Source organism: Notolepis coatsorum (genome assembly GCF_963971535.1).
Source record: "Notolepis coatsorum genome assembly, chromosome: 17".
Classification (NCBI taxonomy): domain Eukaryota; kingdom Metazoa; phylum Chordata; class Actinopteri; order Aulopiformes; family Paralepididae; genus Notolepis; species Notolepis coatsorum.
Window position 1 is genome coordinate 111,421,443 of NC_140181.1, and position 26,414 is coordinate 111,447,856.

At 42.6% G+C, this 26,414-nt stretch overlaps 2 protein-coding genes across 2 annotated transcripts in view; both read left to right on the top strand.

Moving 5' to 3' along the window:
- Positions 1 to 6,740, top strand: part of LOC311244226 (nuclear receptor coactivator 3-like) — a gene marked incomplete at its 5' end in the record, with an annotated part of 127,395 nt that extends 120,655 nt beyond the window's left edge. Inside the window, 3 exon segments of the mRNA XM_084333632.1 lie at positions 2,228 to 2,456; positions 4,072 to 4,231; positions 6,616 to 6,740. Coding sequence (XP_084189758.1) covers positions 2,228 to 2,456; positions 4,072 to 4,231; positions 6,616 to 6,627 — 401 coding nt within the window. The 3' untranslated portion in view covers positions 6,628 to 6,740.
- A 7,785-nt stretch (positions 6,741 to 14,525) lies between these two features.
- The window catches only part of LOC311244227 (aquaporin), a gene marked incomplete at both ends in the record, with an annotated part of 30,954 nt that continues 19,065 nt past the window's right edge, over positions 14,526 to 26,414 (top strand). The window contains 2 exons of the mRNA XM_084333633.1: positions 14,526 to 14,750; positions 19,657 to 19,848. Of these exons, the coding sequence (XP_084189759.1) occupies positions 14,526 to 14,750; positions 19,657 to 19,848 (417 nt within the window). The remainder of the gene's footprint in view (positions 14,751 to 19,656; positions 19,849 to 26,414) is intronic.

The window sequence follows — 26,414 nt, forward strand, 5'->3', positions numbered from 1 at the left end:
AACTTCTACAAGGGCTATTTGCATATTCTTGGTATCTAGGTACATCTATGGACCTCAGGGAATGTATTCACAGTGTCAGAAATATTGTGTCTATTACTAGGCTTGCTTAAATTGTGATGAAACAAATATGAATTATGATTTTTCTTTGCATCTTTGAACACCATGATAATAATGACCAAACTTAAAAAACTGCCACTGATCTCGTTCAATACCCTCTTGAGATCATGTGTACAAAAAAATCGAAGGAAATTAATAAAGGGAAGAACCGAAGGTTCTGTAGATACAGTACTGAATTCTCCCATCCGGACCAATGCAATTTGAAATATTATTATAGAGTATAGAATAGATGCTTATACATTACCTTATTATAGCCAATTCGCAATATATATATACATATATTATCTTTCAAATGCCCGAGTTCAATTTGGATTTAGTATCACCAGGCGTGCATGAGAACAGATAATGATATATACTGTAATCGACTGTACTTTTTTATTTCCCACACAGTGCAACCGTTTTGAAACTAATTTCAGATCTAATTGTTCCTAGATGCTAACAATAGGGAGGAGAAACGAACTGCGTTTCAATATTTGTCAAAAACGTTACCTTTTGTGGCTTATTATCGCGAATAATACCAGTTATTGACATATTCATAATTCAACTCTGAACTTTGAACCCCCATAGAACTTGAAGGGAAATGTATTTCGAAAAAATTCCAACGCTGATCCACAGCTATGCATGCCCTCGACAAAATGGCCGCAAAAAAACTACAATTCCCATGGTTCAACATTTTCAAAATCTTTCATTTTACGTCTTGGAATATACTTCAGCAAATCGAGAAGGTAAAACGATCTAATGGCACTTTTAACCTATTGCTAAACTAACGTATTGATGATAATATACATTCTACATGCTTTTATGACATGTTAGTGATGTTAATACTTGAATACGTTTGATTTTAAAATCGCAATTTCACTCTGAAAAATATGGATATGTAAGGGATAATGTATCATTACGAGGTCATTGTCGCAAAATAATTGACCGACACAGAGTTTAAAATACAGAGCCGCCTCGGCGAGGTGTTTTAAACGTCAGTGAAGGTCAATTATTTTGCGACAATGATCGAGTATAGCTATACATTATCCCGGTTATTACATGGCTAACTTACTAACAATATACCTAATTCATTTTACATCGACTCGCAACAGTAACACTGGTTCTGGCTCCGCTGAGTGCTCGTCGCTCCGCCCCCCAGCAGCTTCCCCGGCAGCCGGCAGTTTGCACTGATGTCAGTGGGCTTGATTGCGAACAGCTGCGCACAGCGGTCATTATTGTGGGCTTGATTGCGAACAGCTGCGCACAGCGGTCATTATTGTCCCACAGCGGTCATTATTGTCTGATAACTGACCTCTGACGCGCGCTATTGACCAATCACAAGCAAGCATTTCGGCGAATGTGAAAACGCCATGTAATAAATGATCATAATGTCACTTAGGGGTCGGTACCGACCCTGGGGGGTGGAACAGGTTAAAAAAGAAAAATATTGTCTGCTCAGACAAAGGTAATGTATGATGGTGACTTTACACTGCACCAGAAATAAAGGGTAGCTTCCCCTGAATCATAAAAGGTATATAACACCTCAAATAATACGCTCAGAATTGGCAAGAATATAACACTATATCCAGGCGAAACCTTGTCTAATTGTGGGCTTTAGAGCAGGGGTCTCAAACTCAACGTACCTGGGGGCCGCTGGAGCTAGAGTCTGGGTGAGGCTGGGCCGCATCAAATATTATATATATATATATGATTTTTTTTTTGCAAAATCAACTCTGCCTCTCTTTGTTAACTACAACAAGCGATGCTGTTTGTTATCTAAGATGAGGTCGGACTCGGCACCGACAGATTTGTGTTCATTGTGCTGCTTTTATAAAAGCCTCAAATGACGGCTTACAATATTTCATGAAAGCAAAGTGTTTAGTTTGTCTAAGATTTAAAAAGGTTTAAACTTTACAGCACTGACAAAGTTGAACAAAGTGCTGTACAAGTCCCACAACAGAATTTTTACTTAATTTTTTAAACCAAAACAAAAAAAAAAGTTTGACTTTGATGTCAAGTAGGGGGGCCGCAAAATATCATCCAGCGGGCCGCAATTGGCCCGCAGCCGCGAGTTTGAGAGCCCTGCTTTAGAGGGTTAATACTTGGACTAAGCTGAGGCTCCTCTTCTCAGGCCAACAGGGAGACCCGTCGTTCGGACCGTCAGGCGGCACTCCTCCCAACGCCATGATGTCAGGCCGGCTGGGGCCTCAGAATCCCATGATGCAACAGCACCCCCAGGGAGGCCCCGCCCCCATGTACCAAGGTGCAGACATGAAGGGCTGGCCCCAGGGAAGCCCCGCCCCCATGTACCAAGGTGCAGACATGAAGGGCTGGCCGCAGGGTGGCATGGGACGCAGCAGGTGGGTGTAATAAAGGATTTGTGTCATAGAGCAGGTAGCTTAGATGTCATCATCATACAGCACAGAGTGCAAATGTAACAATAAAGTGCAACAGTAATATCCTCCTCACACACAAAATAATCAGATTATCACAGTATCCTAGTGACAGAATGACATCCGAGTAGCAAGAGACCATTTCTCTGAATAACAGTCCTTTTTATACTAGAATATAACCACTCCTCTCCTCTACTGATTGGTCTAATCAGTAGGTTTATAAAGATAGAAATTACTTCCCTATTCTTTGTCCACTCAGGGCTCACGTCCAGCCTTCTCTCATTTGCATCTAATTACATTTTAACCAACTAACTGTACTGAGTTAACTCCCTCTGTCCTGTCTCTCTCTCTCCCCCACCCCTCCCTCAGCTCGTACCCCCAGCACTAACTGTACTGAGTTAACTCCCTCTGTCCTGTCTCTCTCTCTCCCCCACCCCTCCCTCAGCTCGTACCCCCAGCACTAACTGTACTGAGTTAACTCCCTCTGTCCTGTCTCTCTCTCTCCCCCACCCCTCCCTCAGCTCGTACCCCCAGCACTAACTGTACTGAGTTAACTCCCTCTGTCCTGTCTCTCTCTCTCCCCCACCCCTCCCTCAGCTCGTACCCCCAGCACTAACTGTACTGAGTTAACTCCCTCTGTCCTGTCTCTCTCTCTCCCCCACCCCTCCCTCAGCTCGTACCCCCAGCACTAACTGTACTGAGTTAACTCCCTCTGTCCTGTCTCTCTCTCTCCCCCACCCCTCCCTCAGCTCGTACCCCCAGCACTAACTGTACTGAGTTAACTCCCTCTGTCCTGTCTCTCTCTCTCCCCCACCCCTCCCTCAGCTCGTACCCCCAGCACTAACTGTACTGAGTTAACTCCCTCTGTCCTGTCTCTCTCTCTCCCCACCCCTCCCTCAGCTCGTACCCCCAGCACTAACTGTACTGAGTTAACTCCCTCTGTCCTGTCTCTCTCTCTCCCCCACCCCTCCCTCAGCTCGTACCCCCAGCACTAACTGTACTGAGTTAACTCCCTCTGTCCTGTCTCTCTCTCCCCCACCCCTCCCTCAGCTCGTACCCCCAGCACTAACTGTACTGAGTTAACTCCCTCTGTCCTGTCTCTCTCTCTCCCCCACCCCTCCCTCAGCTCGTACCCCCAGCACTAACTGTACTGAGTTAACTCCCTCTGTCCTGTCTCTCTCTCTCCCCCACCCCTCCCTCAGCTCGTACCCCCAGCACTAACTGTACTGAGTTAACTCCCTCTGTCCTGTCTCTCTCTCTCCCCCACCCCTCCCTCAGCTCGTACCCCCAGCACTAACTGTACTGAGTTAACACCCTCTGTCCTGTCTCTCTCTCTCCCCCACCCCTCCCTCAGCTCGTACCCCCAGCACTAACTGTACTGAGTTAACACCCTCTGTCCTGTCTCTCTCTCTCCCCCACCCCTCCCTCAGCTCGTACCCCCAGCACTAACTGTACTGAGTTAACTCCCTCTGTCCTGTCTCTCTCTCTCCCCCACCCCTCCCTCAGCTCGTACCCCCAGCACTAACTGTACTGAGTTAACTCCCTCTGTCCTGTCTCTCTCTCTCCCCCACCCCTCCCTCAGCTCGTACCCCCAGCAGCAGTTCGGCCAGCAGGGGAACCCCGGCCAGTACAGTGGCATGATGATGAGTGGAGGCATGCCGGCCGGCGGGGGCGGCGCCCACATGGGTCAGATGGGCATGAACCCCATGGTGATTGGCCGCATGCCGATGGGCCCCGATCAGGTGCCTAACCCTAACCCCTGACCCCTGACCCCTGACTCTAACGCATCACATGTCTGACTCTTGTGTTGACCTACTTTCTATGATTGTCGGGAATCCGACCGTGCTCAGAGTTCTAGTCAGTCGTGGATTTCTTTTGTAGTTTAATTAAAAAGTAGTACAAATAAACAGAGCCGTTGATGTGGAAAAGAAAGACATCAGAGTCTAGTGTCTCGTCGGGTCATTGAGCAGCAGAGTCTCTCGTCGGGTCATTGAGCAGCAGAGTCTCTCGTCGGGTCATTGAGCAGCAGAGTCTAGTCTCTCGTCGGGTCATTGAGCAGCAGAGTCTATTGTCTCGTCAGGTCATTGAGCAGCAGAGTCTCTCGTCGGGTCATTGAGCAGCACAGTCTCTCGTCGGGTCATTGAGCAGCAGAGTCTCTCGTCGGGTCATTGAGCAGCAGAGTCTAGTGTCTCGTCAGGTCATTGAGCAGCAGAGTCTAGTGTCTCGTCGGGTCATTGAGCAGCAGAGTCTCTCGTCGGGTCATTGAGCAGCAGAGTCTCTCGTCAGGTCATTGAGCAGCAGAGTCTCTCGTCAGGTCATTGAGCAGCAGAGTCTCTCGTCAGGTCATTGAGCAGCAGAGTCTCTCGTCGGGTCATTGAGCAGCAGAGTCTCTCGTCGGGTCATTGAGCAGCAGAGTCTCTCGTCGGGTCATTGAGCAGCAGAGTCTCTCGTCGGGTCATTGAGCAGCAGAGTCTCTCGTCGGGTCATTGAGCAGCAGAGTCTCTCGTCGGGTCATTGAGCAGCAGAGTCTCTCGTCAGGTCATTGAGCAGCAGAGTCTAGTGTCTCGTCGGGTCATTGAGCAGCAGAGTCTAGTCTCTCGTCAGGTCATTGAGCAGCAGAGTCTCTTGTCGGGTCATTGAGCAGCAGAGTCTCTCGTCAGGTCATTGAGCAGCAGAGTCTCTCGTCGGGTCATTGAGCTCTGAGCTTCGCGCCCCACAGACTGGTGGATTCCAGTTAGCTGTAAGAGTCTGACGAGCAGCACATCCCATAATATACCAAACGTCCCTCGTCTTCTGATAGCTGCCCTGTGCGGAATGTCTGTTACTATGGAAACTCAACAGCTTTAACCCTTTCACTGCCACACGACAGCCGGTTAACCCTTTCACTGTGACAATACACAGAAGGTTAGCCCTTTACTATCACACAACCGACGGCGATGCTCCATCATTAGCATCATTAGCTCCGCTTACACGTGGGTATTTGTACTAACCCCACGCTCTTGGTCCCAGGACCCGCCCACAACCGCATTACTATCACTCCGCCATGCGAGTTTTTAGAAGTGAAGCAAGATGGCGGACAAGCCGAACAGTAAACATTACGAAAGGATATGGTGATAGGGTCATAAAGACTAAATGAAAAACGATTCTGTCACGTGAATGTCTTAGTTGCTTAAACAATGTTGGATGATGTAATTTATGGGTCATGAGTCATTGTGGAACAAAATAAAAATTGCGCGAATTGATTGATTGATTGATTAATTGCACATTTTATTACTGTCCGCCTTGTTTCCAACTGGTTAAGTTTAGGCACTCTTTCGAAGTCGCTCTCTTTCGAAGTTGGTTAAGGTTAGAGTTTGTCTTTAGAGCAGGGCGATAGACCACCAGCCCTGATTCCAAACTCTAACCTTAACCAACTTCGAAAGAGAGCGACTTCGAAAGAGTGCCTAAACTTAACCAGTTGGAAACAAGGCGGACAGTAATAAAATCAATTCAATAACCCACGCTCACTTAAAACTGCGCACCTCCCAGCTGCTTCTATAGAAAGTAGGTTAAAAAAAAGAAAACTCTTATATGGATGTCTAGTTGAAAGACAGTTGGATGTCTTAGTTTGTTGGATGTCTTACTGAGAACAGTTGGATGCACTTCCGAGCTGCTTCCACATGGAGGCAACTTCTCTCTTTTTTTTTTTGGGAACAACCTTTTCTGCGGATGGTTTTTTCAATAAATCTTCAATTAATGTGTGTTTATTGTATAGCAATAAGGTTGGATGAATGCAGCAGTTGTATAAAAGCCATTACACCACATGCAGTCGTGGGTTGTGAGAATTAGACCATGCCTAGGGGGTCTAATGACCCTCGGCTGCGCCTCGGGCCTAACGACCACCCCTAGGCATGGTCTAATTCTCACAACCCACTCCTGCGCGTGATGTAATGCTTTATTAAACCACACTTTAGCAACATGACTCATGTTCATGAATCTAGCCCTCATGTCACCTCTATAAATAACTTTCATTCTGAAATCCCAACTCCAATAGTGACATCAAAACTATGTTTAATGTGCTATCGTTAATACAAAGGTAACTTGTCATTTCTCCCTCTCTCTCTTTCTGTATTTACTTCCCTTACAGAAATATTGCTGAACCTTGTGCCAGAGGCTGTGTGACGCCCCTTCAGAGAGGACAACATGGCTGCCGTGCTGAGATGTACAGGGGACCAGTCCATGTGTGTCGCTGTGCAGTACTCTACTCCCACCAGTTGGTGGAGCTCTTCCTTTGGACTACAAGGCCAGCAATGGCAGCCGTGCAGCCAGAGGAAAATAGACAGACACTCACACACACACACACACACACACACACACACACACACACACACACACACACACACACACACACACACACACACACACACACACACACACACACACACACACACACACACACACACACAATCCTAACATATATTTATGTAAATCAGATACACTGTGACACATGGTTACACACACACACACACACACACACACACACACACACACACACACACACACACACACACACACACACACACACACACACACACAACACACACACACACACACACACACACACAACCCCTAAGACAGTCAGACAGGCACCTGTATAATTTCTTTATTAAACTAATGTAGTTCTAGATTCCTCTCTTTTATGAGCGACGTGTGTTTCTGTAAACATGCACACAAACTCCATGGACCAAATGGAAGGGAAATGGATACACACAATAACACACACACACACATTCATACACACAGTAACACACACACACACACACACACACACTCATACACACACACAAACACACACTCGTGGAAAAGCGGCGGGACGCAACATGTAAAGGACATCCTTTCCTCGGCAGACAGTGAACACGGTCTCTCAATTCAATTCAATTCAATTCAATTCAATTCAATTCAAATAGGCTTTATTGGCATGAAATATTAACATACTTATTGCCAAAGCAAATCTGTAAGTGTCTCTCTCTCTCTCTCTCTCTCTCCTCTCTCTCTCTCTCTCTCTCCTCTCTCTCTCTCTCTCTCTCTCTCTCTCTCTCTCTCTCTCTCTCTCTCTCTCTCTCTCTCTCTCTCTCTCTCTCTGGGGGACAGTGTCTCTCTCTCTCTCTCTCTCTGGGGGACAGTCTCTCTCTCTGGGGGACAGTGTCTCTCTCTCTCTCTCTCTCTCTCTCTCTCTCTCTGGGGGACAGTGGTCTCTCTCTCTCTCTCTCTCTGGGGGACAGTGTCTCTCTCTCTCTCTCTCTCTGGGGGGACAGTGTCTCTCTCTCTCTCTCTCTCTCTCTCTCTGGGGACAGTGTCTCTCTCTCTCTCTCTCTCTCTCTCTCTGGGGGACAGTGTCTCTCTCTCTCTCTCTCTCTCTGGGGGGACAGTGTCTCTCTCTCTCTCTCTCTCTCTCTCTCTGGGGGACAGTGTCTCTCTCTCTCTCTCTCTCTGGGGGACAGTGTCTCTCTCTCTCTCTCTCTCTCTCTCTCTCTCTGGGGGACAGTGTCTCTCTCTCTCTGGGGGACAGTGTGGGACAGTAGCACACGACTGGTCCTCCTCCACGAGGTTTGAAAGCGACGGTACGACAAAATGACTAGCTGGCTGTGATGCACTTTAAGGAAAGGCCATCGTCGGGGGGAAAAGGATCGTGGCAATATTTCATGGTCATAGAGGCCTTACCAAGGATTGATGCATAACAGCAAACATTATTGTTTTATTTTTGTGTGTTCCTCTCCGGTTTTCTCAAAGAATGGGGGACTATTGATTGGAAAGTTGGTAACCATGGGGATCTTTGTTCTAAATGAGTAACCAATGGAAAGGCAGTAAGCACAGATTTTATCCAAACACTCTCTTCTACAGTGTATTGATTTATTACAGGGAAGCAAAATGATTCACTACCTGATTTATTTTCCTTTTCTTTTTAATAACCCTTTTAAAGTAGATTCTTAAAAAAAAATAACAGACCTCTTAACTCATTGACCGCGCGGGATTAGACAGGGCCCCGTTCTAGCACTGCCACGCTTTAAAAGATAGGAGTGTGTCACCTTGTTTGTAGAGCTATATCTATATTCTATATTATAGCTATGGATACAATACTATGGCCCATTTGACACCACCTATCTATCGTTCAATACGTTCCCCGTGTTATATACCGTGGTGATTATAAGTATCGTTATAGCGTGGTTGGCTCTGGAGTAACGTTACACACATATGTTGTGATCGGGGTCAAGACATGGTTGGATCAACGCAGGATTGATATCATATAGTCCTTACCTTCACTAGGATGTACCCCAAAAAGAATATTCCAATTATCTGATTGCGAGTCCCCAGTATTGGTGTATTATATACATTTGATTTGGAAATAGTAGCGTGTCCAGGGATGAAACGCCAAAGCTTTTAGCAGAATTCACGTAGCGCTCTATAACTCAGCTTTTCAGGAATTAGCCCGGATCACTCTGAAATGATACAATATTCACCGCGGGACAACGCGTGAACGTATACATGAACAAATGTATTCTTTTTTGCATGTTCGGCGGAAGATACTGACTGACAAATGATCATAGTAGTATTGTCTCCATAGCTATAATATAGAATATAGATATATAGCTCTACAAACAAGGTGACGCACCCCTATCTTTAAAGCGTGGCCCAGTTAGAACGGGATAAGGGTAATGGCTGGCAGTGAATGAGTTAAAGGTGCACGCAGTTCACGTCATATTTATACAGTGATTCATAATGTGATAATTTTTTTTAGGTCGAGGTGTAATGTATTTTTTAAGTCGAAATTGCGACGATATCTTGGTTACCTTATAGTTATACCAAGTTAAAACATTGTTACCGGAGAGGAAACTAAATTGGTTGCCAATTGTCAAGTTGATGCCTATAGTAATTCACACTGTAAGAGAAAGTGTTAGTCAGATTTTAATGTATGTATGCAGGTTTCTAGCAATAATCCTTCCTCTTCTCTCCTCTTGGGACCACGTCTTCTCACAGTGACTGCAGTATTAGATGCCGTGTCTCGTTTGAAAATGTTTCCTTTTTTTTGTCTGTGAATACTATATTGTAAATATGCTTCAAATGTACTATATATAAATATATATATGCTTTTGTAGGTCACATACTGTTTTTGCACAGATTGTAAGGCTTGATATTTAAAGTGAAATTTTTCTTATTCTGTCATAGGTCAATACAGCTTTTATTTTCAATACTTCAACCAATGGGTGGATGGGGGAGGGTCCTCCTCCTCTCATCAATACACGTAGATCTTCTCAGAAAGTTATGACTTGTCATTCTCCCAGAAAGCACTTTCTTTTTATTTGTGATAATCAAATCATGAATTTCTCTTTTTTTCTTTTCCAAGGACTGAGCTATAGAGGTGCTAGTTAGGCAACATGTTTGTTTTTTTAAGATTAGATTTTTGACTTGTGAAAATAAAACAGAAAAAGGTGGAAAAAAAGAAGAAAAAAAACACAAAAGATGCCTACAGTATACATATATATATATATAAAAAGAGTTGACACATGATTGTGTTCTAGGGGCTGGGCCCTCATTTATCAACAATTCTTAGAAAGTGTTCTATTTCTGTTCTTAAGCACAGAATTTACAATGTGTGTACGTACAGAAAAATCGGGATTTATCACATGTGCGTAGACGTGTCCCACGCACACCTGCAAGTACTCTGTGTTGATAAATACCATTTGTTCTACGCTCCGCACTCGTGCACGGAACGCCTGGGAGAAATACGCGACAGGCTGACAGACGTGTACACGGTGATGTCGGAAACAGTCGGATATGATATATATTAACTTCCTAAAGACCATTGCTGCCTGGGCAGCGCAAACACTAATAAAGACCGTTAACCACTGTTTGCCATTGGTGTCATTAATAACCATGCTGGAATATGACTGCTTTTTCTTCGTTCCGTTCGATTAATACCCAGGGATTAAAGTTCTCCGTCAATTTCATTCCAAATCGCGACGGATTTTCCATAAGTGTTCTACCTGCATACAATCTATTTTGATGTCGGTATTAGGTAGCCTATATAAACAATAATACGAGAGCATATACAAGAACCTATCTATTCACATAACTGCATTTGTGATGGAGCTTTGACAGCTACATGGATGGTACAGTAACAGTCTATTGCTCGATCCATCTCCAATATCACGATGGACCGTGCCGGTGGCCAAATACCCGAGGGTGGAGACTGACTTGAATGTGCATGGGGATGGCATTTGTGCGTTTTGTTCCACACTCCAATTTCGGTCTCAAATTGCGGTACAAATGAAGGAGGTGTCTCGGGTATAGCGGACTCTAGTTAATATTATGTTCTCTCGGCAATTAAACTGCCCCTCATTCATTCATTCCTATCTGCTATCTCTGAAAACAGTTCCCTGCAGAGCCCAGTCAGTGCACCCCATAGTATTCCGATAACCCTATATATAAACCATGCTGCATTCATTCGGAAAGAAAGACCTATTCCAAATGCTATATTTATAGGGTTTGACAATAATTACACTACTGTCGCTATTTTACAATTAACTATAATGAATTACGGGTCATACACAGAACACGCCAGTGTTGAAACAAATGCACGGAAGCTTATTTCCACGTTGCAATAATAATATTCTACCACCGGGCGCCAGGTACGCATGCTCCGAGCTGTGCGTAGATATACGCACAAAGTCAAGCACACGTTCAAATTGATAAGTCCCACACTTTGCTTAGAAATTATCGTACGCACGGGTTACGCACATATCTGTGCGTACGCACCATTGATAAATGAGGGCCCAGGTGTATTACCGCTGTGTGGAGGCTTCTAGATGAACCTCATGCTTCCACCTTGTGACTTGAGTTTCATTCCTGAGAATCTTGTGCTTTTCGTCTTTGGTTACTTAGTGACTCGACAACATAGTTATTACACAGACCTGCAGGTCCCTGATCCAGACAGAGGACTAGGGACTAGGAGCACGAGTCCCACTGCATAACCTTCCCAAGTCTTTGGTAGTTGTTGTTTATTTTAACAGGTGGTTACTAGCGGTGACAAACAACACAACAAGGGAGTCATTTAGAATCCCTAATTACTTGTACATCTCTGACCAGTTATGTTGAATATTTTACATAATATTTAGTTGATGTTTGATTTATATTTTTTTGCCTTCATTTTTGTTTTCTGTTAAGCTTTTATTGAGAAATCTACCTTTTTAATTAAGACGCTCAATCCAAAGATTTGTGTTTGTCATCCTGCAGTGCTTAGAGACACCCCTGACACGGGTGTCCATGTTATATAACAACACGTTGAACTGGATATACTTTTATAGCATATATTATATCCCCATTCATACGACATAGAATAGACAAGAGTCTGGTTCTGCTGAGGTGTTTGAGTTTTATTTGTGATTGTTTCATCCTAGTATCTTCTATAGAACTTGCGGCCAGTTGAATTGTGGTGCTGGAAATGGTGATCTCACCAGAAAATGTTTAGATTTTCTAAGCTGTTTTACGGGAAATGGTGGGGGGGGGGGGGGGTTACGATTGACGTCATTGCGTCATGGAGTGGGGTTTTATTTTCAGTCTCCAAGAATATGAAAAAGAATAATCCACAAATATTCAAAATAACTTGTTGTCTGTGTTTTGCTTTAAGCGGGAAAAGAAGAACCCCTTTCTCAATGCATTATTTGATCTAATGAAAAGATTATGAAAATATAAAACACGGGGGAATATTCAGTCATTATTACAGGATGTAAATTACTATTGAATTTTTTTCTTACTTGTTTCTTGATGTTAATATTGATGTAAATACAAATTTATATTTAAACATTATAATGTCTTGTCGTCTTTTTGTGGGAACTCATTTTTATATTTTGTATACAGCATACAGTATTAGAAACATTGGAATTGACACCAGTTTACAATAGAGATGGCAGCCTGATCTTTTTTATGCTTCACCTTTCAGAGCTGAACTCCAGTGTTCCTTTAGGGTGGCCAAACGTCCCGATTTGTGCGGGACAGTCCCGCATTTCAGCCCTCTGTCCCGCATGCCGCAAGAGAAGACCAATGTCCCGCATTTCAATAAGTGTCCCGCAATTCAATAAACAATTATTATTATTATTATTATTATATTATTATTATTATTATTATTATTATTATTATTATTATTATTATTATTATTATTATTATTATTATTATTATTATTATTATTATTATTATTATTATTATTATTATTATTATTATTATTATTATTAATAATTATTGTTTTTGTCCTCTCATTAATCCACAAAACATGCACTAATGCACGCACCGCAAGTACTACATACGTAACGTTAGTCTAACCAGCACAAGCGCATTATATATACTTGGCGCGAGCTGTTTATTTCCGGTCACTCAAGTTGCGCGGCAATAAACAGCTCGCGCAACGTACTATATATGCAAGCTGTTATTGGCTATTGGTTATTGGGGGATAAAGTGACTGTATGCGAGGTCTACCCCATCCTCTCTACCCTGCGTGGGGAAACTCCAGCAAAGGCTCACGGATTCCTTCTTTGGAACAGAGGCCAGTGTCTTTGTCGAACTCTTTAGGAGAAAAGAGAGCCAAATGTATTTTATTGACTCAAAATTACATATATTATTTATCCAAAACAAATGGTACAATTTAAATGTCCCCTAAATGATCAAATGTACTCCTTGCAACTATTTTCAAAGTAAATTGAAATTAAATGAACTTTAGGGGTAAAAAGAGAATAATTTACATCAGGCATCTATGCGGGCAGCATGGGAGGGCTTGACTGGTTTACCATCTGGCATCTATGGGGGCAGCCCAGAGGACTTGCATTAAAACCCCAGCTCATTCAGTCCATGATTCAGTCAGTCATTGAGTCAGCTCATTGTGCTCAGTGAGTTAAGCTGCAATCAAACCAGGAACGTGATGACCCAATGGTATGTTCACTTTTACCTTCCCTGCTTGCTTAATGTGCATGTGCCCTGCTTGCTTTATGATATGTGCTCTGCTTGCTCTGTTCATGTGCTTTGCTTGTGTTAGCATGTTAGCTCTGTTCATGTGCTTTGCTTGTGTTAGCATGTTAGCTCTGCTCAGCATGATATGTTTGTAGCATGTTAGCTCTGCTCAACATGAAATGTTTGTAGCATGTTAGCTCTGCTCAACATGCTATGTTTGACATGCGGCCCCAGTGCACCCTGGGAAATGGTGTTTCTGTAGGCCTGTAATGTCTGGCATTACAACAGTTTGAATATATTGTTTGAACATTTTGATGCATGACATTCATGAAATGGTTAAGTTTAAAGAACAATGTTGATTGGTGTAATAAATAAATAAGTAAATACTATATATATATAATATAGGTTATATATGGTATGTTGTATATATATATATATATATATATATATATTAATAACTATATATATAAATATAATAAAGGTTATATGTAAGATAAATATATAAATAATAAATAAATAAATAGATAAATATATATATATATATATATAATATAGGTTATATGGTATGTATATATATATATATATATATAATAAGAATAATACAAAATGTCAAATGTATTGGTAAATGCTGAATGAATGTTCTTAATGAAAATGCATTTGGTAATTGTTTATTTGAATGAACTGATAATATAGGCTAAATGTATTAATGTTAACTATAATTTATGGTATTATTATAGCCTATGTGTTGATGTTGAAACATTTCCTTTCATACCCTTTCAGGTTTATAACCTGCTATTGTGACTGCTATTGTGACAACCAATTAAATGACAAACAAAGGTCAAAGAAGTCACAGAGTTATATCCATCCTTGATCACGTTGCCTGAGCCCTTCAAGTGGGGAAAATAAGAACAAACTTGACAGTTATAAACCACGGGCCCAAGCGTCCAGCTGAATCTGCCCCGAAGAGTGTTGCCCGGAAGAGGAGCGCCACGGAGGGAGGGAAAGGTCCAGCAGGCCCCCTGCCAGTGTCGGGAAAACCTTGGACAGCTCTAAGAAAGGAGGATGGATTCAGCTGTGCTGGAATCCCTAAAGGGAAAGCGCGCGGTCGCGCAGACTGCCTTCAGTAAGAGGACCAACAGGATGGCTCTTACGATTCACCTGCTCAAGGAGAGGAATCTCATTGATGAGCTAAATGGCCTTGTTGTGGACTTTGGTAGGGTCAGGGACACAGGGGCTGAATACGTCGATGCTCTCGAAGTGGAGGCAGAAGAAAACGATGATCCCAAGGTGATAGAGGAAGCCAAGAGCATAAAAGCGAAAGCAACAAAGAGTTATATCCTTCCTTTATCACGTTGCCTGAGCCCTTCAAGTGGGGAAATTAAGAACAAACTTGACAGTCTTTCTCCGCCACTTCCCAGATGCGAGAGCGACAAAGACAAGAGCAGACTTCACATCGTTCTACAGGTCTGCCATCGTCTACCTCGAGAAGTGGTTAGATTTCTCCGATGAGAATGATCTGAAGGTTCTTTCTGTCATGTCTCTAAAGAGAAACGTCAGCTTCACTGACCTGTGCGCTACAGCTGAAGCCCTTATTGTTAGACATGGATGCGCTCTCGAGGAGTTTTGTTTAATCGTTCCACGTCAGAAGGAAGTGGTGGAGATGGAGGCGACTGTTGAAGGACATCCAGACCCCCAACCTGACCCAGCTGGCTTCATTCTTCCTGAGCATCCCGGTCACGAATGCGTTCGTAGAGAGGTTGTTCTCCCTCATGACCGGCGCCGTGGATGGACCAGAGAAATAGATGCAGCGTGGAGCTCGTGAAGAGAGAAATACAAGTCAAAACTAATTTCTCTCTCACATGTTCAGCTTTTTATAAATATGCTCTTGGTCAGAAGGCTCTACTGGAAGCTGCACGGTCCAGTAATAAATATAGATTCCTCAAGCACTAATGGCACTATGGTGCTCTCCATGGTGCTGAAACTTTCAGAGGCACATTTCTATGTTCGAGACGCAAATCGCGCAATGCGAAGGGAATAATGTTAGAGCCATTTGCTTAGCCTATTGTTCCCCATAGGATATATTTTGTATATATATATATATATATATATATATATATTTTTTTTTAACACTCTAGGGCGGCCATAACACAGGCCTACTAATGCTCATGTTATTATATTCATCCTGTATATCCATTTACATTTAACCTGTTAATTAAAGTTTAAAAATGTTTAATGTATATATGATAAAAAAAGTATTAAAAGTATTATCATTTTAATAATTGTACAATTTTGTCAGATTATCATTGAATGAAAAATGAAATGTTTGTAGTGTTCTGCACAGGTTTAGAATCAAGGAAGCCACATACCAGTGTAGATAATGTAATACATGTATGCACTTCAGTATCACATTACAAGAGAGATCACAGGGTTCATGTATCTTAACTCTATAGCCATATAACCGCTAGGAGTCTGTAGGTAATTGAACAGCATGTTGGATTGTGGTATTCTTCTATACAGTGATTATGAGTATAATAAGCAATTAATACACAACCCTATTGTGTTTTTAATACATTAAATGCTTATATTTGTATCTAAATTAATACATTATGTAAACATGATTATTGTATACATATTCATTACTGTCCCGCAATTTCAACAAATGTCCCGCAAAATCCATATGGATTCGGTCACCCTAGATGGGGGGGGGGGGGGGGGGGGGGGGGGTTGGGGACAGGGGTTAGAGAGTTCCCATGTTTGTAGTGGGCGGAGATGGAGCAATAAATACATCTACATGAACAATATATACCGGTACATCTGCCTTACATGAATATATATACATCTGCCTTATATGAATATATACATCTGCCTTATATGAACAATATATACATCTGCCTTACATGAATATATACATCTGCCTTACATGAATATATACATCTGCCTTACATGAATACTATATACATCTGCCTTACTTGAATATATACATCTGCCTTACTTGAACAATATATACATCTGCCTTACATGAACAATATATACATCTGCCTTACTTGAATATATACATCTGCCTTCCATGAACAATATATACATCTGCCTTACTTGAATATATACATCTGCCTTCCATGAACAATATATACATCTGCCTTACTTGAATATATACATCTGCCTTCCATGAACAATATATACATCTGCCTTACTTGAATATATATATACATCTGCCTTACATGAATATATACATCTGCCTTACATGAATATATACATCTGCCTTACATGAATATATACATCTGCCTTACATGAATATATACATCTGCCTTCCATGAACAATATATACATCTGCCTTCCATTAACAATATATACATCTGCCTTACATGAATATATACATCTGCCTTCCATGAATATATACATCTGCCTTACTTGAATATATACATCTGCCTTACATGAACAATATATACATCTGCCTTACATGAATATATACATCTGCCTTATATGAATATATACATCTGCCTTCCATGAACAATATATACATCTGCCTTACATGAATATATACATCTGCCTTACATGAATATATACATCTGCCATACTTGAATATATACATCTGCCTTACATGAACAATATATACATCTGCCTTACATGAATATATACATCTGCCTTACATGAATATATATATACATCTGCCTTACATGAATATATATACATCTGCCTTACATGAATATATACATCTGCCTTACATGAATATATACATCTGCCTTCCATGAACAATATATACATCTGCCTTACATGAATATATACATCTGCCTTACATGAATATATATACATCTGCCTTACATGAATATATACATCTGCCTTACATGAATATATATACATCTGCCTTATATGAATATATACATCTGCCTTACTTGAATATATACATCTGCCTTACTTGAATATATATACATCTGCCTTACATGAATATATATACATCTGCCTTACATGAATATATACATCTGCCTTACATGAATATATATACATCTGCTTTCCATGAACAATATATACATCTGCCTTATATGAACAATATATACATCTGCCTTCCATGAACAATATATACATCTGCCTTCCATGAACAATATATACATCTGCCTTACATGAACAATATATACATCTGCCTTCCATGAACAATATATACATCTGCCTTACATGAATATATACATCTGCCTTACATGAATATATACATCTGCCTTACATGAATATATACATCTGCCTTCCATGAATATATACATCTGCCTTCCATGAATATATACATCTGCCTTATATGAATATATACATCTGCCTTATATGAATATATACATCTGCCTTCCATGAACAATATATACATCTGCCTTACATGAATATATATACATCTGCCTTCCATGAACAATATATACATCTGCCTTACATGAATATATACATCTGCCTTCCATGAACAATATATACATCTGCCTTACATGAATATATATACATCTGCCTTCCATGAACAATATATACATCTGCCTTATATGAACAATATATACATCTGCCTTCCATGAACAATATATACATCTGCCTTCCATGAACGCTGTCACACGTTGGCAAGGCCTGATACAGTCTGAAGGGTAAGTATTGGATAAGGAGGCGGTGAGAAGGAGAGAGAGAGAGAAGGGGAGAGAGAGAGAAGGGGAGAGGAGGAAAGGGAGGAGGCTGTGTCTCATCCACGGAGCTCATGGACACTCCTCTAGTAGAATTAATGAGCTCCATAGCGGAGAGACCCTCAGATCTCCGAACACACAGAGGGAGAAACACAGGGACAGAAAGATAAACTGAAGACAACATACTTATCCTGTTTGAAATGTCATTGCGTGAGGTAAGTTGCTTCATTATTTTGTTGCATTACATTTTTGTCATAATCATGTTTTTCCAAACGTGAAGCCATTTGTTTTTAGGAAAACAAAATTAAACGTACTGTACGGAGTTTTCATTTACAAGTAATGTGTTGGTTTTTTACGACAGCTCTTGAACTAATTAAACAAAAGTAGGTACTTTACTTATTAGTTATTATATTAGATGGGGAAACTGAGTCATAGATTTTAGAACAATGAATCAATTTGTGATTCCCTTTATATAGAGCATATTAGAGCATACATAATAAAAAATGATCAGCAGTTTATTAACACTTTCAGAGCCCTTGCTTAACCTTGATTTACCCGTTGAATGCCACCATCCACTTCAATGTTAGCGTTAAAAACGCCTAATCTATGTGTCTAATCTGCCCGTCGCTTTATCAATGACTCGTTTGCAGTCAACATTGTCGAAGCGGATTGTTTTTTTATCGGTTCATTTTCGTTTTATAGCATTTTGAAAAGCCCTCGTTTTCAAGGAAAATATAAAGATTCCATGATAAAAGACATTTACTGGAATATTCTATAAAACACAAAAACATTGTAATTTTTCGGCCTATTTATGAATTGTTTTCAAATAAACGCTAGATTATCGATAGTATATGTGTACGTATACACGCTATAGACGCAAGCTGAAAAATCGATTCTCTGATTTCCTCATCAGCGATCACGCACACACACACACACACACATAGGGCAAACGCTGAGATCTCAGCGAATACAACTCTGATTATCCCAAGACTGGTAAAATAGATTCCTTACCTCAGATCAGATGTTCTCCAAAAAGATCATTCCAATTCCTGATCACCATTCCAAATATCGATCACGCTTATTGATTGAGTATTGGCTGCTGTGAATATATATTCCAGGCTGATTCCCGTCCCGCGATGACTTCCATGTTGATCAGACTTCTTGCCAGCACAAGGAACCAGCTGGCTCCGCCTCTACATATCTACAGATCCAGTCTAATCGACTGACCTGCAGTTACACAGGGATAGATGATAGGGGGCGCTTTTTTCCATTCTGAGCTCCTGTAGGGGCTGGTGTACCAACGGGAGACTCGGTTGATGAAATATGAAATCAGATCGCTAATAAAACAATAAAACGATATTTGTCGTCGTGGGCACTCAACGAGGGGGCTGATAAAACGAGATATGTCGTACGTGGCACTGAAAGGGTTAAGAGACTATGTTTAGACTTTATTTAGCCTAAACGGCTACAAAACCATTTCAATTCAAATGTACCCAAACATGATGCTGGGTAAGCTAATCATGGGCTGTCTCTGTCGTTGTCCCCCTTTCTCCGAGGAGTTACGCAGCCGGCAGTTCTGGCGCGCCGTGCTGGCAGAGCTGCTGGGCACCCTGGTGTTTGTGAGTGCCGTGCTGGGGGCCTGTGTCCCGGGGCCCGCGGGCGTGTCTGGGGGGCCCCTCTACCCGGCCCTGGCAGTGGGGGTGGTGGTCGTGGCCCTGAGCCACTGTTTTGGAGAGATCAGTGGGGCACAGGTGAATGTCTAAAGCTACGTTCCCACTGCAGGCAAGAGTGGCCCAAATCTGATGTGATATGTGCCTCGTCTGTTTTTCATGACAGTGTGAACAGCACAAATCACATAAAGTCTGATCTTTTCAATTCTAATTTGGGCCACTTTTATATGTGATATGAGATACAGGTCTGATTTTTTGCGACCTCAGTCTGAACAGTAATGCGACTTTCATGCGACTTTCACGTCACTCTAGATTGACATTTGTCACAATTCTTTACATCTTTCTTTATTGTTAATTTGTGCATGCGGGTCAGTTCACACTGTTCGTGGCTGAAGGCACCTCATTAGTTCAGTAATACCGATGGTAGATCTGTATTACTTTCTATTACTTATTATGTTTAGCTGGTTGTTAACTAGCCGAGCCTTATGTTCATGATTATTGAACTGTTAACTCAGCTTATTACAATTGTAGTGTTGATGTTAACACTTTGAACGCCACTAGGGGGAGACGGCAAATCCCCCACCGTGCCAGACTCTTAAGGGGATGCAGACCAGAGAAAGACGTTTGTCTTGTTTCCATCAGGGTCCCCCATTTTCAATTCATAGTGACATTTATGACATACACGACATACATGACATCATGACATTTATGGCATAGGGACATACATGACATACAGGTATATAGTACTGTTACATTTGTGACATTATATGATATACAGTACTGTTACCCAGAGATCCTGAGAGTATATACATATGGTGGGGAGGAGACTGTACATTAGGAGGGGGTGGGTGGGTGGGAGAGAAATATACATACGGTGGGGAGAGAATATATACATATGGTGGGGAGGAGACTGTACATTAGGAGGGGGTGGGTGGGTGGGAGAGAAATATACATACGGTGGGGAGAGAATATATACATATGGTGGGGAGGAGACTGTACATTAGGAGGGGGTGGGTGGGTGGGAGAGAAATATACATACGGTGGGGAGAGAATATATACATATGGTGGGGAGGAGACTGTACATTAGGAGGGGGTGGGTGGGTGGGAGAGAAATATACATACAGTGGGGAGAGAATATATACATATGGTGGGGAGGAGACTGTACATTAGGAGGGGGTGGGTGGGTGGGAGAGAAATATACATACGGTGGGGAGAGAATATATACATATGGTGGGGAGGAGACTGTACATTAGGAGGGGGTGGGTGGGTGGGAGAGAAATATACATACGGTGGGGAGAGAATATATACATATGGTGGGGAGGAGACTGTACATTAGGAGGGGGTGGGTGGGTGGGAGAGAAATATACATACAGTGGGGAGAGAATATATACATATGGTGGGGAGGAGACTGTACATTAGGAGGGGGTGGGTGGGTGGGAGAGAAATATACATATGGTGGGGAGGAGACTGTACATTAGGAGGGGGTGGGTGGGTGGGAGAGAAATATACATACGGTGGGGAGAGAATATATACATATGGTGGGGAGGAGACTGTACATTAGGAGGGGGTGGGTGGGTGGGAGAGAAATATACATACAGTGGGGAGAGAATATATACATATGGTGGGGAGGAGACTGTACATTAGGAGGGGGTGGGTGGGTGGGAGAGAAATATACATACGGTGGGGAGAGAATATATACATACATGGTGGCCAACCAGTCAGAGACTAAGAGCCACAAAATTACTGTGGTACCACAAAGAGCCACACCATATACCAGCGTTTCTCAACTTTTTTTTCAGTCACGGCACCCTTCATGTGTTTATACAGATGAAGCCCTTCAGATTCAGGTCCCTTCTGCCACTCCTCTGTCACTTTAGAACTAGCACTCAGGTGTTAATTTTCGGGGGCTGGTGGCTGGGTCTAAACATAAACAAATGAAGGGTACTTAACTTAAGTGCTTCCCCAGGGAGGGGGTCGGGGGCTACTGCCCTCAGACCCCCAAGATAATTTTTATATGGGCAGTCTGACTTGGGGTACTGACCATATATTAGTGTTGCAATGCATGATAAATAAACAGTGAAAAAAGCTAAGAAATCGGATGGGGCTGGGACATTTGGGATGAATAAAAATGTAAGATGAAAATCTCCCCAGCCTGTGGGAGGCAGTGGAGGTGTGAAATCTGGCCGGGTCCAGAACAATAGGAGTCACAAAATCAGTTTGGAGTGGAGTGGTGGAGTAGTGGTAGAGGAGCAGTAGATGCTTGACTATTCATGGATTCATCTGTAGGTCTCACCCTCTGGCCTTTGAAGTTGCTAATGTCTTTTTTATTTGGGCCTCACAGGATTAAAAGTACCCTGTGAGACCCACGGTTGCAAAATTACAAAATCACTTTTAGCCATTTAAAAAAAAATTGGTCCTGTTGTTCAGCCTCACAATGCTATTTGATAGTAAATGTGTTTATATGTCCCACCCTCTGGCCTCTGAAGTTGCTAATGTCTTTTTAATTTGGGCCTCACAGAGTTAACCTCTTAAGCCCGAGATATACAGTAAAAGTGTATATAATTGTTTGTTTACCAATTATTTTAACTGTTATTAGTGAAATATAAGATTATAGAAATCTCAGGGCATTGAGTCGGAAACCGGCGCATATTGACAGGAGGAAGTGGCACATCCAAAAGTGAGTGTAGTCTTTTGAAGGAAGAGACTCAGGGCTTTTGAATTTTGAAAAACTACCCTACCCAGCTCACACCAGCCCCTGTCAATCATCTGACTTCTGGATTAACTTTTTTATTTCTCGTATTTTTGGGGATTATCTCCCACAAACCTGAACGTTATTGCCATAAAACAGAACGCAGTTAGTTTCTCTACCTTTCTGTGAACGTTTTGCAAAAAACGGTGTTGCAATACGATGAAAAATGGTGGAGAAATTTACATTATAAAAAAGATGGCAGAATTCAGTACTGTATCTACAAAACCTGTTTAATCATCTTCCCTTTATTTATTTGCTTAGATTTTTCAGGTCTGGTCAATTTTAGCATGGTGTTATTCACAGTCAAAGATAATTTTCTTTTTTTAAATAGAATTGATATTCTCCTTTGGTTCATTACAATTTACTCAAGCCTAGTAACAGACACACTATTTCTGACACTGATCCATATGTCCCTAGATTCAGATACCAAGAACATGCAAATGGAAAAAAAAATTAAATGTTTATTATACGTCCTTATGGAATGAGTGACACAAAAAAAAAGATTTTATTTTTTATTTTTTTATGGATGGAAGAGCCGCACATTGACGGGCAAAGAGCCGCATGCGGCTCGCGAGCCGCGGGTTGGCCACCCTATTAGGAGGGGGTGGGGGTGGGGGGGTTTGGACATTTACGGTGGCCAGTTTCGAATTGCAGCCTCCCGTAGGTGCTCTTTTAGAGCGGTTTTGAATGTGGTTAGGGATTCACATTCCTTTACAGCTTTGGGTAGGGCGTTCCACATTGATGTGGCATAATTGCGAAACGTGTTTAGTCCCTTGTTTGAGCCGAATCTGGGTTTAACATGATTTGTTGAGCTTCCTCTGGTATTGTGGTTGTGGTATTCACTGACCTTTGGGAAGTATTTTGACATGTACATGGGTACCTTAGTCATATAGTGCATCTTGTAGACCAGGCCCATTGCAAGTTCCTGTACTCTGTCGTCTACTCTAAGCCATCCTAGGTAGTCAAAGTGGGCAGGGGTGAGGTGGGTTCTAGGAGTAAGGTCAGGGGTAGAGCGGGTCGTCCAATGATCGAAGGGTTGGTGGTTCGAATCCCGCTCAAGCCCATGTCCATCCCATCGCCGTTGTGTCCTTGGGCAAGACACTTAACCTACTTGCCTACTTGTATGAATGTGTATGCATGTGAATGAATGTTGGTGGTGGTCGGAGGGGCCGTAGGCGATGATTATTCGCCACGCTTCCGTGAGTCTGCCTCAGGGCAGCTCTGGCTGCAATTGTAGCTTACCACCACCGGTATGACTGTGTATGAACGAATAATGGACTCTGTGAAGCGCTCTGGGTCAGTGAAGAGCGCTATATAAATCCAAGTCAGTATTATTATTATTAAGTAGTAGTCTGACCAGTTTGTTTTGTAATGTTTGTAATCTTGTTTTTAGCACCTTTGAGGTGCTTTGGTACCATGAGGTGCAAGCATAGTCGTAGTACCTTTGAATGAGTGCTCCTGCCAGAGTCTTCAGGGTATTCTTGTTTACCAGAGAGGAGATCGTTTACAAGAATCTAGTTCGTTGGTTGACTTTTTTTATTACCTTGGATGCCATTTTGTCACAGGAAAGATTAGCCTCTAGGATGGAACCTAGGTATGTAATTTCATCTTTCCTTGTGACAATATTGTCACCCACTGTAACTGAGAAGCTGTCGGTCTTGCTGAGTTTCTTATTTGATCCGAAGAGAATGGACTCTGTTTTACCCAGGTGTAATGATAGTTTGTTATCAGCGAGCCAGGTGCAGATTCTGCCGAGTTCTGAGCTGAGGGTTTTTTCAACCTGTAACTTGTTCTTGTCAGAGACCAGCAGGGCTGAGTCATCCGCAAACAAGAACAAGTTGCAGTCACAGGCTGACGACATGTCATCTGCATAAATTAGGAACAGTAGCGGTCCTAGTATGCTTCCTTGTGGAACACCACAGCTCACTGTGAGGGGGGGGGGGATAGACTACCGTTTACCTCCACCATCTGTTCTCTCCCCTCAAGGTAGGATTGCATCCAGCTCACTGATAGACTATCAAAACCAATTGCTTTTAGCTTGTCAATCAGAATGGAAATATAAATCACGTCATAAATCAATCTGTCTAGACTGTATGACATAATGTTGCTTTTTTTTCAAATGTGTCCAAGAGTAAACATCCTAACCATGTCACAACACCAGTCATGGTGTATATTTTCAGCAATACGTTTGTTTACCAATAGGTTAAAGTGTTATTAGTGAGATTTTAGTTTTTGAAATGTGATAATATTTTCGCGGAGCTCTGCCATTTTGAATTAGTGGCCATCACCGAATGATGATGATTTGTAGTCATATGAGCACAGGGCATCCAGAGCTCTCAATGAGAGTTGAAATTTTGAAAAACTACAGTATGGAAGCCTCTGGCAACTTCTGTTCGACACTGCCCAGACATTAAAGGGATAGTTAGAGCGAGGCGGGAGCACAACATCTCCTTATATGCTGATGATGTACTCCTCTATGTATCTGACCCTCTTTCGTCTATTCCACATATCCTTGACACACTCAGGAAATTTGGTGAATTTTCAGGGTATAAACTCAATCTTGATAAAAGTGAACTCATACCCATTAACACTGTGGCCAGCCAGGTTTCTTTGAATTCTTTACCCTTTAATATCACAAATGATAGATTAACCTATCTGAGTATATCTATCACAAAGTCTCACTCCCAATTACCAAAGGAAAACTTTACCCTGCTGCTGGATTGTACGCGCCAAGATCTTATTCTAAACTTGGTCCCCAAGCGGGAATCGAACCCTGGACCTTCTCGCTGTGAGGCAACAGTGTTAACCACTACACCACTGTGCCGCCATATTTTAGCTCTACTCAGAGCTTGAACCATGTCATTTCCTGGGACTTTTTTGTGTTCTCTCTGGGGATTCGTATCTACCAAAAGCACAATTGAACTGTATTGCTTACTCCTCCCTTCTAGCAAGGCGTCTCATTCTTCTGAACTGGAAAAATTATCGTCCTCCCTCATTTTCTCATCGTCTCCCTCATTATGTATTCAAAAACGCACCGGACTGCGACGTAACGTTTTACCGTTTATTTGCATGCTCCACCAGTGCACAACAACACACCACATCATCTCCCGTTACCACAACGCTTTACGGTATTTCACAGCACTGTCGCAACATTACCATGCCATCTTAAAGGCCCGGTGAACACCGTTGTGATCCACATACACAACATATTCCCCCCCCCCCCAGGGAACCCAGAAGAACATCCCCATACAGTTCAATTTATACTAACAGTCCCTGCAACCTACCTAGGTGAACCGGGTAGACTGCCAGTCACCGACATAGTCTTGTGTGTTATTCTGCCACGCAACAGACTATGCTCTGACTAAAACGGTTAATGAATAAATAGTCTGTAAGATAGTCTCTCAAGTAATATAGTCTCTCAAGTAGGCCGGTCTAACCCGGACGCGGACTGGACGGGCTTCCCGGTGAACCTGGGGCTTGGCTGGCAATGGCAATGGTGAGCCCCGCTGAGCGCGGTCTGGAGAGGCCTCCAGGTGAACCTGGGGCTCGGCTGGCAATGGCGGGCCGCGCTGCGGCTCATCTGGCAAAGCCCAGTCCTCAATATCCAGCTCTAAATCCTCCCTGGACTCTGGGTCCGAGATGGGGTCGTTTGCCACCTTCTGAAGCCGGTTTGCGTGCCACCGTGATCCATCGGCCAGACGAAAGGTGGCCGGGCCCAGCCGGGCCGTGACCCGTATCGGTGCCGACCAGAAGGAGAGCAGCTTGTGGTCCCGGTGGGGACGACAAATCCGGACCCAGTCTCCTTCTGTGAAGGAAGGCGCTTTCACCCTCCGCCTCCTGTCGAACCGCTGCTTCATCCGACGCTGAGCATCGGCGACCCTGGTGCCCTGGCAGGGTA